Below are 15,340 nucleotides of genomic sequence, written 5' to 3' on the forward strand. Positions count from 1 at the left end.
CCCGCGATTTTAAGCCTAAAAATCAGCTTGTTTGGAGCAGGTTTTGCCTACCCCTAGTAATCGTTGACCGCCTACCCTTATAATATATATATATTATATATTGAAAAAATATATATATTAAAAATTTATTTGTATTTGGTTATTTGGATTTGTAATGTTTTGGTTTTGGATTTGTTTGTATTTGGTTATTTGGATTTGTATTTAAATTTGTTAATTTTGAACAAAAAGGTCCAAAAATTATTATTATTTTTTTTTTTTTGAAAAAATTAAAACCGGCCCAAAGCCCAAATTAAAAAGCGGTTTTCAAACCTCCAGTTATAAACATAATAATCGCTAACCACTTAAGCAAAGACGGTTGTGGTTGTTTAAATTCAATAACCGTCCTAGGCGGTTGTGGTTAGCTATTTTAGCCAATAATCATTAACCGTAACCACTTGTACACCCCTAATCTCTATCTTCACCATTCTGATCATCCAGACGTGGTGTTAGTATCTGAGCCTCTTATTGCAAAGAATTACCAAACATGGAGTAGGGTAATCATTATGGCTCTCAGCACCAAGAACAAGCTCAGATTTGTTGACAGTACCATCTCTCAACTGGTGAAATCCTCCAACGATTTCCCACAATGGAGCTGTTGCAACAATATAGTAAAATCTTGGTTATTAAATTACATTTCTAATGACATTTGCTCTATTGTTATTTATTGCAACCTTGCTAGCGACATTTGGTTGGATTTTAAAAAGTGATTCGCCCAAATAAATGGCCCTCGCATGTTTCAACTAGGGCGAGACATCAGTCGTCTTGTTTAGGGCACCATGCTAGTAGCCACATATTTCACAAAATTGAAAGGACTATGGGATGAACTGTCACTTCAGCTCAGCCTATCTTATACATGTGGTGCAGTCAAGGAAGGGCTCCAACTACAGCAATATCGGCATACCGTGAAGTTTCTTATGGCCGAGTCTCGATGAATCATATGTAGCTGTTTGTGCCTTTGTGGACATGTCCTCTTGCTATAACCATTTCCTTCAGCCAATCGTACTTATGCTTTGGTCCTTGAAAATGGACACCAATACAGGAAAGACAGTCGTTCAGATTCTCATAAGAAGGAACAACCGAAATACAGTCATTGTAGTCATGAAGGTCACACTACCGAACGGTGCTACCATCTTTACAACTTCCCTCCTGCCCATCGCAAGACTGACTCTGGCTCTACATTTTGCTCAGGCTATGGTCATAAGTCCCATGCTCACAAGGTTTCCACTACTAGTAGTCTCTCTTTTACACATGATTAGTGCCAACAACTCCTTGCAATAGTGAATAACGTCACTCCATGATAGTCCATGGCCCACCATGCAAGTAGTACCGAATCATCTCTAGTACGTCTTCTAGCTTGTATGATGATTCCCTATGGATTGTTGACAACGGTGCTACTGACCATATGGTCTGTTATCCTACTGCCTTAACTCACTCATATCCTCCTCATGCATAGGCATAAATTCTCTTTTAATGAGGTTCAACACATGAAATTTTAATTAAAATGGGGTGGGGTGGGAGGGAATTGTGGAGTCAAGTTCAAACTTATGACATTTGACTTTGATACCATATTAAATTATTACTTATCCAAAAAGTTGAAGCTGGTAGAAAAATAAAAATTTAATCATTTAATCAATATTTTAACACATACGCCATAATATATATATATATATAAGAAAAAAATAATAATATAAAAAGAGTGGAGGGGTACTCCACCTTCACCGCCACCCTCTATCATGGTGCAGGGAGGTGGAGCAACCACCTCCACCACCACAAAGGGGACAGGGGGTGGCCACACCCCAGCAGTAGGGTGGCTCGTGTGGCCACCCTTTGATAGAGTAGTCGGCTAATCCACCCACCTCCCAGCAGTGGGCTGAAGACACTCCATGCTCCATCCACCCTACAAGGGTACTGTACCCCGCCGCGAGGGACCATTGTAGATGATGGAGCCACCACGCCAACCCTCTCATCTTTATTTATTTTATTCTTCTTTTTCTTTTATTTATTTACACGTATACATGACATGATGACTTTAATACACGTGACAATTTCATTGGTCTTACTTGAAGAATATGCCAACTTGCACTTCAAACGTCAAAAATTTGCGATATGTCATCTGGTTAAAACTCATATCCTTAATTATCAAATTTTAAAATCTCTTGTCCTAATCTTTCACATAATCAAAGCTATAGCGGATATAAGACAACTTCCCGGAAATTTACTGATAACACTGACAGTCAACAAAGCAGAAGAAGAATAGCATCCAGGTGGTCTTCAATCAAACAAAGATTCATCAAATACAAAACACCTTCAACAACTAGAATTTTATAAGGACTATGAACTCCACAGTACTAATTTTTTTAATAGCTTTACGAGGTTTTAAATAACCTTACTTCAACTCAGACATAAGCAAATTTTTTGATTTAATCAAAACATAGATACGTCTAAGACAGGATGTCCATCTGAACATGACCTATCATCCAGCTAAAGAATCATCCTGTCATTTTCTTCATTCACATTTAAAAGCTTTCCTCCTCTTTCCTCACCCGCTTGAATTCCAAGCATTGAACTTGCCAGCCACAAAGCAATCAAGAGTTTCAGAGACTAGCTAGTTTCTATTCCTGGATTTCTCCATGGCCCTGGGAGCTATGGAACAAACAAAAGGTAAGAAGTTCAGAGAACTATCAATTGCAATTTAAAAAATGTAATCACTGATAAGGGCATAAAAATAAAAATAAAAAGGTAACAAAAATTTCAGTTGACTTGCCATCATCCAAAACAACAATTCACATGATAATATTGAGTGTGATAACTGATATATGTATGACACGTGTGCATTCATAAAAATATACACACCAAAGCCAATGGCATCAGAGCCCTTCATGATCTTCAGCCTCTTGCATGAGTCAATAAACATCCTGTAACAAACCAAGTTGCAGTGAGATGTAGGAACATACTATACAGCACGACAGAAGAATATTCAGTTCATGAACAATAAAAACAGTTTATTCAAGACAAAGATTAATATGTAATCATTTTTCAAGTAACACAAAATTCTAATTTAGGCCAAGTAATTTTTGTGCAATAGTTCAAACGTGGGAAGTGGAAACACTAGCTCATCCTATTGCTATAAGTCTTGTACAATGGCAAAATTACAAAGCACTGAGTTCTCCATTTCGAAGTTTAGGTAACCTCAAAGCCATTGAGAAATATATAAGTAGAACAAGAAGCTCATGTTAACATTGTAGTTATCAGACACCCCATGTTTTTAAAATTCATAAGATTATCCACCGTACCTTAAATATTTGTGGATTCTAATTCACCCTAATCATGTGAATTATTTGATTTCAAGCTATCAGGTTTCAATAGGTCATGTATATAGTTGCTCAAATAAAGCAGAAAACCACGTGTAAGTTTTAGAATATATATGGACCGACATGCATGACAACTTGGACACCTATCAAATAATGTACTACTGCTCCTGTATACTAAGTTCAAAAAATTTCACCATGTAAAAAGTGGAGATTTGAAAAACAGTATTCATTTAGGTGTGAGAATCCACATTATCTTATTTTCTATTTTACTGACCGGAGGAGAAGGGAAAGGGGTGAGGAGGTTGGGTAAATATTGTGACCGGGATTTACAACAAAAGGGGAGAAAGAAAGAAGCCAAGGTGAGAGAGAGAGAGAGAGAAACAACGAGATTTTATTTTATATCATCAAAGTCTTCACCATTGGAGTACAAATCACAATTAAATAGACTTACAACTGAACCATAATCTAACCGACTTTGGGCAAAGCCCATTTATTGAATAACAAAAACAACCTTCACCCTTGAAAATTAAATAAAACATAAAACTAAATACTAATAAGTAATAACCCAATTAACTAATAGGACCTAAATAAAAGTGCATGGACCAATTTTGCCAGATTTTTTTTTTAAAAAAAAATAAAAAATAAAAGAAGATAGAATTGATCGCTAAAATTAAACCAGACTAAATTAAAGTAAAATTCGTGTCTCGCCCCTTACATCAACTCTCCACTTTGTCACAAAGTCTTGTTCTTTTTACAAGTTTCATAGATAAAAATTCACATTCGCCATGTACTCTAGAACCAAAAGAGTCAAAGCAAGATGAGTTAATCTAAATCTATCAATAAGATATAGGCCTTTGACTTTTCCACCTCCACCCTTAACATTATTCAGTAATAGAAGACAAATTTTGTAATTTCACATGATTAGGCATATCAAATTCAAAATGCTTCTGCTGAAATCTCAAAGTTCATTTTTCTTTTATACATCACTTATAATTTCATTGTTATTTACTAATTTATTTCAAGGGAAACAATAGGAGGAGCATGAAGGTAGATGAAAAAGAAAGAAATGACAGACCAACACTTACTCCCACGGAACATCCCCTACAAGCATCCAGTCACCATCTTTATCCTCATATGTAAGTACATATTCTGATCCGTGCAAAAGATCTCTTAACTTGCTCTCACTCAGCATTTCCCTCCCTGGTGCTCCTTGGGATCCACATTGACCTGATGTCATAATAAAGAATAGTAACCAAATCTAGGCAAAAATTAAGCATTGTCCTTATTCGAACAATAAGGATGATAATCCCACAAATTTGAAAATTTTAATAATATTAAATATGTACAAAAGCTTGTTGCCATTATGATAAAAGCTAAAACATTCTCTCACCTATGGTGAAACAGCTGAACATCTTCTCAAGAGCCAAGCCGCAACTCTGTAGCCTTCAAGTTCAGATTGTTCTTTTTCTCTTCTGACAAGCTCGAGACAGGTGAACTATCTACCGAAGAACAATCTGACAAACCCATGCAATTGCGTTCTTTTAATCCTGAGACATTTTGGGAGATACAGTCCATAGAGGGTGACAAAGCCACTAGAGAGACATTGCTCTGCTCTCCCTCCTCAGCACTCAGCAGCGGAGGAGACATCAGACTCCAATATTTTCAACTGTTTTGGAAGAGAAAAATCCACCTTCAACCCACATATTTAATTGCCAAAATATGAAAACAAGTAGTAATTTATAAGCGGAAGATTAATTTGAGAACTCAAAATTTCCACATGACAAACAAGAACTCTGTCAAGCACATCCCCTGGCTTTTGCTAATGATACCGTGCAAATTAGTCAATAAATCAGACAACCAGAACAACAAGGTCCCAGATCACATACCTTTCCTGTTTCTTATGTTCGGGAAAAAATTAGTCAAAATAATTAGAGTACGAGTTGATAGCTTATCAGAAAAAAAAAATTACAGATTCTAAGACCCAAAATCCGTTAAACTTTGCTTTCAGAGAGAAGAAAAATACTAGTAGTTAAGCTAATTCTAACAATAAGCGACGTTGAATTGGTAAAAAACAAAAACTTGAAATAGTTGAAAATAAAAGGTTAAATTTAAGAGGAGGGGGGGGAGTGGTCATAGTAACGACCAAGTCCAAAACCCTTTGCCGACCCTGCTACAACCAATAAGTTATGGCAAAATAATATGCCATTAAAAATGATCAGATTCTTCTCCAATATGAAAGTTCAGACCAAAGACAACAAAGAGACTCCAAAACATAAGCATCACACACAAATGATGAGATCAGAGGATAGTAAGCTCAATCAACGTTCTAAAACCCAAAATAACACCAAATTCAACTGCTTTCTTATCTGCACGAGCTGAGCTTTCCTGAAAATTCAGAAAGTTAATACAGAATGTAGTTAACTCTTTTTTCTTTCTCATTTCCTCACTTTTCTCAGCAGCCAAACAGACTCCAGGAAAAAAAAAGAAAAGGAAAAGGTTAACCGAAAATAATGTACAATAACAAAGAAATCCAAAGAAAAAGCAAAAAAGAAAAGAAAAACCAACCTCAGGATATTTCTAAAATTAAAAAAAACGGAATCAACCAACAGCTACTTATAGATTCAACTCAAACTCTGATTTCAAGCAAAACAAAGCTAAACATCAAGCATATAATCAACTACAAAAATAAATAAATAAAGCCGAAAGTGAAGATTCAAAACAAGTACCTGAGCTTTTTTGCGGATCAGACAAGGAAGAGATGGCCAATCAACGCTTTTGAAATCCTTAAGAAAATGCACGAGACGAAGAGATGCAAAAGCAGAGAGCGGAGCAGGGAGAGAGAGAGAGAGAGAGAGAGAGAGAGAGAGAGAGAGAGCTCAAGGCCCTTTCAGTAAGCAGAAAGCAACGGAAGAAGAAAGCTTTAAGCTGTGCTCGCTGAGAAACCCGAAGCTCGGCTAAGCTCTTGATAGGAGAAGGTGCGGATTGGAATAGGCCTGCCATTGCTGTGCAGACCGATGGGAGTATTAAGGTAGAACATCAAGATCATGCAGAAATCACCAAGTAACGGCTAGTAGCCGTTACCCGGTGAACAATTTCTTCAGCAGTAGCTAGACCAGCTCGTGACACACCATTTCAGTCCTCTCTTATCTGCATCAGCACATGTTTCAGCATTCATCATCTTCAGCCTTCCATAAACAGAAATCACCAAATCCCACAGTCTGCACATGATCTAGCTGCACATCTACAGCTGACCCTAGAAGACTTTGCAGCCACCTGTTTTCCTGGTTTCAAGGCCTCCATGTTTCCTGCTCAAAACAATGTAATCAGCATAGAAGTTAGTTGTGTATTAGTTTATTCTTTGCACACAATTTTAGGTGCTTTTGTTTGTTTTCAGCTCAATGAGCTCAAGGTGTAATCTTTTACTACTATAAATAAGATAACATCCTCTGCCTTGGATTGTAACCAAGCAGAGAATTTCTCAAGACTTCCAGGGAGAACGAAGTGCTTGAAGCTGCTGCCTCCTAGCCCTTGTTGTACCTTGGTACTTCTTCCTGGAATCCCAAATATGCTTGGTGGTGTCCTTGCAAGAATGGTTTCCAAGATTGAGCAATCAATAGCTTGGAAGAGATAATTCTTTGCTTTTAGATCCTTCAACTTCAGCTCTTCAAGCTCCGTCTTTTGCGCATCTGTCTGCACAGCACCTTCTGTTGGTTCTGCTACTCCAGAAACATCAACCGCCCAATATTCTTTGAACCTCAAGAAGTTCTCCATAAGCATGCTCCAATGGTCATAGTGACCATCAAAGTGTGGAATGGCTGGCTGTACAAAACTGTCGGAAGCCATCAAATGATTCAATTGAACCTGGCTTTGATAACACTGATAGAAACTTTCAAACATGGCTGTATTATTTCTAGTGTAGATTAAATCATCTACATATAAGCTAACAATGAGCATTTTCCCTCCATCTTCAATCTTTATGAAAAGTGTATGTTCATAAGGACATTTATCATATCCTTCCTTCAGAAAATAAGTTTCTATATGATTATACCAAGCCCGTGGAGCTTGTTTTAATCCATATAGAGCCTTCTTTAACTTATACACTTTATGCTCATTGCCAAGTTTCATATAACCAGGAGGTTGATCGATAAATACCTTTTCTTTCAAATCTCCTTGGAGGAATGCTGATTTTACGTCCAGCTGGAAGATAGGCCATGAGTTTTGCGCTACTAATGCAATCACCAATCTGATTGTGTAATGCCTTGCAACTGGAGCAAAGACTTCTTTATAATCAACACCAAACTCCTGCTTGTAGCCCTTAGCCACCAAGCGTGCCTTGTGCTTGTCAACTTCACCATTCTCCTTCAGCTTTGTCTTGTAAACCCACTTTACACCAATTGTTTTCTGCCCATTTGGAAGATCATGTAGCTCCCAAGTATTGTTTCTTTTGATGGCTGCAATTTCAGCATCCATGGCCTTCTCCATTTTGATTCTTTTACAGCCACTTCGAAAGTGGTAGGATCACAATCTGAAAACAGAGCAAAATGTGTAAGTGGGTCATTACCTTGGTCAACTCCAGTTACCTCATACTCAGTCATCCATGCTGGTCTTGTTCGAACACGTTGAGGCCTTTGTGATTCAGCTGCAAGTGGGCTTTGATCAACTATTGGATCATTTTGTGCGGCTTCTTGTTCTTGCTCATTCTCCATAGGCTGCTGCCCTTTCTCCTCATCATCAAAATCTGCTGGAATATTTTGTTTAACACCATTTTCATTCCATGACCAGGTGCCTTCTTCATCAAAAACCACATCACGGCTAATAACTATTTTCATGGTGCTAGAATTGTATAACTTATAAGCTTTTGACTTATCACTAACACCAAGAAAAATGCATTTTTCTCCCTTATTATCTAGCTTCCTCCTCTTCTTATTTGGTATATGGGCATAGGCAATACACCCAAAAATCCAGAAATGATCTACAGCAGGTTTCCTTCAGCTCCATGCTTCCTTCGGTGTCATATTTTGAACAGCATGTGTGGGACTTCTGTTCAATATATGAATGCTCCAATTAACTGCTTTAGGCCAGAAACTTTTTGGAATGCCACTCATTGTAAAAAGGCTTCACACCATATTCATAATAGTGCGATTCTTCTTCTTGCATACGCCATTCTGTTGGGGTGTATAAGCTGCTGTAAGTTGTCTCTTGATTCCATGGTTCTCACAAAAATTTGCAAATTCATGTGAGCTATATTCTCCACCACTATCCTGTGTGAAGAACTTTTATTGGGTTGGCAACCTCTTTCTCAACAAGCGCTTTATAGCATTTAAAAGCTACAAAGGCTTCAGATTTTTCTCGCAAAAAATAAACCCATACTTTACGACTATAATCATCAATGAAGGTAATTATATATCTTTAACCTCCATTAGAATGTGGTGTTATTGGCCCGCAAATGTCGGAATGAACAAGCTCCAATGCCTTCTTCACTCTCCAAGATTTTCCTTGTGGGAATTGATTGCGGTGTTGTTTGCTAACAACACATTCTTCACAGACTTGAGAAGGAGCTGTAATTTGAGGAAGACCCGTCATCATGTTCTTCTGCTGTAGTGCTTTTAATCCACCAAAATTCAGATGCCCATAGCGGAAGTGTCATAGCCATGCCCCATCCTTCAATTGCGCTGAGGCATGAATGAGTGGTGTTGTGGAGATAAAGTGGGAACATACGATTTGCTGTCATGCTAACTTGAGCAATTAAGCCCAACTTTGCATCTTGAATCTGACATACTCCATCTTTGATAGAAATCTCGTATCCCTTTTCTTGCAACTAACCCACACAAAGCAAGTTGGTCTTTAATTCTGGTACAAAAAGAACATTAGCAATAGTGTGGGTGGAATTTCCTTTGGTTTGGACGGTTACCTTTCCTTTTCCCATAACAGAAACCATGGAGTTGTCACCAAACTTAACAAAGCTGCGAAAAGATTCATCCAAGTCAGAGAATGCCTCCTATCTCCACACATGTGGTTGCTACAACCAGTGTCTAAATACCACATGTTTTGTTGAGTTTCTTCCTTCACGTGACACACCATCGAAAAAGACACTTCTTCTTCTTTTTCTGCAAAGTTAGTGTTTTCTCCGCTTTGTCTATTCAAATTAGTTTGACATTCTGACTTATAATGGCCATACCTATGACATTTGTAACATTCAACATTGGACTTGTCTGCTGACTTTGGGCTATAAGTTGTTGAGTTGTGGCCGCCATGTCCTCTGCCTCTTCCTTGAAATTGACTCTCTTGATGCTGATGATGTTGTTATTGATTCCCACGACCATTGTTGTATCTGCCTCCTCTACCTCGACCTCTGCCTCTACCTTGCCCTCTATAAGCTCCATTGGGTGTAAAGTTATTTTTTGAGAAGGCCTTCAACGCTTGTTCTTCTGTCTCTTGCTGGTTAATTTTTTTGCTCATGAACCAAGAAAGAACTTTGTAATTCATCAATTGAAAGTTCACCAACATCATTGGCTTCTTCTACAGAACAAACAACAAAATTAAATTTTGGTGTCAAGGATCGAAGAATCTTCTCAACAATGCTCACATCCTCTACCTTGTCGCCATGGATTCGCATCTTGTTAACGATTGCCATCGTTCTTGAAAAATAGTCTGTAACTGACTCTAACCAGCTCCTCCAGTACTTTGCTTCCATTCTCTTGAAACGCTCTTTTTCTCTCTTTTTTCGGTCATTCTTGACAAAATTTCTCTCTTTTTTCGGTCATTCTTGACAAAATTCCTCTCTTTTTGATCTCCATCTCCCCCCCTGATTGAATGTTCGCAAAATTCGTCTAAACTAACCAATCCTAAGGTTTCAAATCCTTAAAAAGGCAAAATATGTTTATTCTGAAAGTAAATCTAGCTTGTCATTTTTCATTTCAACATTCTTTCTTCTTCTGTGCAATAGTTCAATATGGGAAGTGGAAATACTAGCTCAGCCTGTAAGTAAATTAGAAAGAACGCCAAGTTCTTCTTTCATAATCTGGGTCACCTCATATCCACTGAGCAAGAGATATAAATAAGTAGAAAAAGAAGCATACTGCCATTAACATAAAGCCATTAATTACTGAACATCATATGATTTCTATTGTTTTTCAATGGCATACTGCCATTAACATAAAGCTAAAATAATCTCTCACTATGGGCAAAACAGCTGCACATTTTCCAAAAGCAGTAGATAGTTTTTTTTATATGTAGACTCCGTTCTCAAGTAAAGAGCACTATCCATGCTCACCTTCACAAAATAAACATCACATATAAATGACGAGATCACAAGATATTAAGCTGATCGAATACAAGTTCTAAAAACAAAAGCCGAATCTTGCTAGGTAGGACATTCAAACAAAAAGACCAGCTGGTTGAAAAAATTACTTAAGAACATAGGCTATCCAAAAGTTAATAAAAACAGCAGAATCATAGTATCCAAGTGGTCTTTAATCAAACGCAAAACATCTTAAACAACTAGGATTTTACTAGGACTATGAACTCCTACGACAGGATGTGCATCAGAACAAGACATATCGTCTGGCCCAGAACCATCCTGTCATTTTGTTCAATCACCTTTAAAAGCTTCTACCTCTTCCGGCACCCGCTTGAATTTCAAGCATTGAACTTTGCGACCGCAAAGCAATCAAGAGTTTCAGAGAAAGTACAAAGTTCCTATGATGAGTTGTGGAACAAACAGAAAATACAAAGTTCAGAAGTGGAAAACTTAGCCATCAATTGCAATTTCAAAATGTAATCACTGAATATGACTCTTACAACTACACCTCCAACCCCAAAGCTTCATTTCTAATTCAATTTAACTTTGCACAAAAGGCACCCTGTTTAACTGATATATGTATACATGCGTTCATTCATAAAAATAAACATACCTAAGCCATTGGCATCAGAGCCCGGCATGATCTTCAGCCTTTTGCATGAGTCAAAAAACAATCCTATAACAAACCAAGTTGCTGTGAGAGTTAGGAACATACTTTGCAGCATGACAGAATAATCTTCTGTTCATCAACAATAGAAACAGTTTATTCAAAACAAATATTAATATGTAATCATTTTCACAAGATTATGCACCTTAAATATTTGTGGATTCTAATTTATCATGGACTTGAATTATTTGACTTGAGACTTTCAAGTCATTCTTGACAAAAATCCTCTCTTTTTGATCTCCATCTCCCCCATTGATTGAATGTGCACGAAATTGGTCGAAACTAAGCGGAGCGTTCCTCATCATTGCTACGTGTTGGCCTTTATTGGGCTTTTTGGAGGATCAACGCCCATTGATTGGGAAACAATCTACGCGTAATGGCTTTTTATTTTTGGACCCAATCTACGCGTAAAGGCTTGAACGCAGCTTTTATTGACAAAGATATTAAACGCAACTTTCTCAACGACCACTTCCATTCAGTATTTAGACAACATTAAATTGTCTGGTGGATCTACATTGGAGTTTGGAAAGAACTATAACATCTGAATGATAGCCATTTAGTGCCACAGAAAATTAAACTACAAAAATAGTACTAGACTATTCAAAAAAAAAAAAAAAATTGCTAATTCCCTGGATCTTATAAGATTTGGGTCTTCCTAAAACAAGTAATTACCCTTTTTGATAAGTGGTTGGACAGACTTGATTGTCCAATTTTTATTTGATCAGATGGATCTCATAAGTGATATTTCACAATCACCTATTCGAATTCTCTTAAATTCAGTTATATAATTTGATAGGATTATGATCCTCCAATGTCACCATCAACTATTCTTGATAATGCATTTTCTTGTCTTTTCTTTTCTTTTTTAAAAAAATGAAGCTCTCTAAACACTAAAATGATATCAAATTCAACTGCATAATTAACTTTTGTTCTTCTTCTTTTAAAAAGATAGAGATAATTGAAAATTACAAAAACGGAATTAACTAAATTCAAGTCAAACTCAAACAGAATGAAGATGTCAATGGTACATAGACTTAGATTTCAAGCGAAACAGGCTCAAAATCAATAATAAAATCACTAATCAAATGAGAAAAGAATCATGCCAAGAACCTCTCAATCCGCCTGAGTTCTTTCGTAACATTCACCATTGTCGGCCTTATCTCTGGATCGTACTCTGTGCATGTTAGACCAAGCTCTAGCACAGCTTGCAATTGCGGCTCCAAACCAGCTCCTCCTTCCTCCTCCAAGATTGCAGGATCCACAATCTCATTTAGAGCACGATTTCTCAAAGAATCCACCAACTTTTCATGGCCTTCAAGAGAATTATTCTTCCGCATGTCAATGTTTTCAGAAGCTAATTCCGCCTCTTGACCATAATTATACTGTCCAGTTAAAATATGTAATAGAACCATACCGAAGCTATAGACATCAGTTTTCTCTGTTATCATATTTGTCAATAAATAGATAGGGCATAAGAAACCCTGAGTCCCACACACCTCATCCTCCACGTGAGTTTTACCCTCAGGAATTGAAATAGAAAATGAAAAATCTGCGAGTTTGGGAACATCATACTGGTGTAATAAGATATTTTGCGGTTTTATATCTCTATGAATGATGGGTCTGGAGAAGGCAGTGTGGAGATATGCAATTGCATGAGCAATCTGTCTTGCAATCTTTAACCTGCTCTGCCACACCATAGGCGTACCTTTTCGTTTAGAGATATAAATTCGATCGGCAAGGACTCCATTTTGAGCATATTCATACACTCTAGTCGGAATCGAAGTCTCGAGACAGCATCCTACCAGTTTTTGAATATTTTTGTGAGCGCTCATCTTTGCAGAAATACCTATATCCATTAGGGCCCAGCCCTTTGGGGAGGACATCTTTCTATTATAACTCTTAATGCAAAGTATTCGGCCCTCAAAAGAACCCTTGTAAACTTGAAACCCCGAGTCTTCATCTTCATGTAGAATAAGGCGATGATCGAAGTTATTGGTTGCCAAGATAAGGTCTTGATAGGAGAAGGTACGGATGGGAATAGGCCTGCCATTACAAGAGGCAACCAGCTTCTCCAATACAAGCCCTCCATTCTCTAGAAATGCTCTCTTTCTCTCTCTCTCTTCTTCTCTCTTTTTCCGGCGATGACCTACAAGAGCAGCAGCAATATTCAGTTTCTTCGGTAGCATGCTTCCCTCTCGATCTCAAATTTCCCCTTGCGTCCGCAAAAGTAAATTAAGGTTGATTTCGTGGAAAGTAGGCGGAGCCTTCCTCATCCACGCGTTAACCCGTTAAAAAAACCAGCAAAGTCAGTCTCACTAACAATTAATAAATGCTCCCTCCCGGTATATATATGAAGGGCTTTACATAGCATGCTTTGCTTATATTTTAGATACAATATTCATAAAAAAAAATTGGGGCATTAGAAATGAGGATCAGACCCGGCCCAAATGACAATTGACAAGGCTGATCAAGACAGAGAACCCCAATACAACATTTCCAAGCTCTTGCAAAGTAATTACCCAATTGTTATATTTATAAATCTTGATGTCAGTTCTGAAAATGTAGGGGGGGGAAATGTATCCCATTGGATTTTGTAGCACAGCTGTCTGATAAATCTTGATTTCAGATTAAATCTTGATTTCAGCTCCATTACATAATCTCGCTAGACGCTAGGTTAGGACATTCAAGCAAAACAAGATCAGCTAGGTTTGTAAAAAATTTACGGAAATTGTCCAACTTACAGCTTGTTTAATTAGGCATCAAGTCATACTTCATACCTAAGCTACAGGTCGTTTAGTTTCTCAAAAACAAGAAAATATATATATATTAAAAATTTGTTTGTATTTGGTTATTTGGATTTGTATTTTCTTTTAATAGCTATATTGGATTTGTATTTAGATTTGTTAATTTTGTACAAAAAGGTCCAAAAATTATTATTATTATTATTTTTGAAAAAATTAAAACCGGCCCAAAGCCCAAATTAAAAAGCGGTTTTCAAACCTCTGGTTATAAACATAATAACCGCTAACCGTCTAGGTGAAAGCGATTGCGATTGTTTAAATTCAATAACCACCTTAGGCGGTTGCAGTTAGTGATTTTAGCCAATGACCGCCTGTACACCCCTAAGCTCTACCTTCACCATTCCGATCATCCAGGCATGGTGTAGTATTTCAGCCTCTTATTGCAAAGAATTATCAAACATGGAGTAGGGTAATCATTATGGCTCTCAGCACCAAGAACAAGCTCAAATTTGTTGACAGTACCATCTCTCAACTGGTGAAATCCTCCAACGATTTTCCACAATGGAGCTGTTGCAACAATATAGTAAAATCTTGGTTATTAAATTCCATTTCTAAAGACATTTGCACTATTGTTATTTATTACAACCTTGCTAGCGACATCTGGTTGGATCTTAAAAAGTGTTTCTCCCAAACAAATGGCCCTGCATGTTTCAACTAAGGCAAGACATCAGTCGTCTTGTTTAGGGCACCATGCCAATAGCCACATATATCACAAAATTGAAGGGACTATCGGATGAACTATCAGCACTTCAGCTCAGCCTATCTTACACATGTGGTGCAGTCAAGGAGGGGCTCCAACTATAGCAATATCGGCATACTGTGAAGTTCCTTATGGCCGAGTCTTGATGAATCATATGCAGCTGTTTGTGGACATGTCCTCTTGCTGTAACCATTTCCTTCAGCCAATCGTGCCTATGCTTTGGTCCTTCAAAAGGAGCACCAACACAGGAAAGACAGTCGATCAGATTCTCATAAGAAGGAACGATTGAAATACAGTCATTGCGGTCGTGAAGGTCACACTACAGAACGGTGCTACCATCTTTACAACTTCCCTCCTGCCCATCGCAAGACTAACTCTGGCTCTACATTTGGCTCAGGCCATGGTCATAAGTACCATGCTCACAAGGTTTCCACTACCAGTAGTCTCTCTTTTATACATGATTAGTGCCAACAATTCCTTGCAATTGTGATTATCGTCACTCCATAATAGTCCATGGCCCAC

General features: G+C 37.6%; 2 protein-coding genes across 4 annotated transcripts; both read right to left on the reverse strand.

Annotated features, from left to right (window-relative positions):
- Positions 1-2,234: 2,234 nt before the first annotated feature.
- LOC133851714 (auxin-responsive protein IAA8-like) lies at positions 2,235-5,016 on the reverse strand. The gene is made up of 4 exons (XM_062288262.1): positions 4,741-5,016; positions 4,436-4,577; positions 2,893-2,954; positions 2,235-2,682 (listed from the first exon to the last, which is right to left on the reverse strand). Exons 1-4 carry the CDS (start codon positions 4,760-4,762, stop codon positions 2,645-2,647), a joined length of 264 nt encoding a protein of 87 aa, XP_062144246.1. The 5' UTR covers positions 4,763-5,016; the 3' UTR covers positions 2,235-2,644.
- Positions 5,017-6,100: 1,084 nt separating this feature from the next.
- LOC133851713 (serine/threonine-protein kinase ZRK1-like) lies at positions 6,101-13,617 on the reverse strand. Of its 3 annotated transcripts, none has more exons than XR_009895837.1 (3): positions 12,428-13,617; positions 11,264-11,326; positions 6,101-6,655 (listed from the first exon to the last, which is right to left on the reverse strand). XR_009895837.1 is itself a non-coding variant. In XM_062288261.1 (1 exon), the coding sequence occupies exon 1, from the start codon at positions 13,501-13,503 to the stop codon at positions 12,415-12,417; it is 1,089 nt and encodes a 362-aa protein (XP_062144245.1). In that variant the 5' UTR covers positions 13,504-13,617; the 3' UTR covers positions 12,214-12,414. The 3 variants fall into 3 exon arrangements, 1 of the variants encoding a protein (XP_062144245.1); XR_009895838.1 differs by lacking the exon at positions 6,101-6,655 and adding an exon at positions 10,448-10,623; XM_062288261.1 differs by lacking the exons at positions 6,101-6,655; positions 11,264-11,326 and having other exon boundaries at positions 12,214-13,617.
- Positions 13,618-15,340: the final 1,723 nt, after the last annotated feature.

This window comes from Alnus glutinosa, chromosome 12 (assembly GCF_958979055.1).
Source record: "Alnus glutinosa chromosome 12, dhAlnGlut1.1, whole genome shotgun sequence".
Classification (NCBI taxonomy): Eukaryota; Viridiplantae; Streptophyta; class Magnoliopsida; order Fagales; family Betulaceae; genus Alnus; species Alnus glutinosa.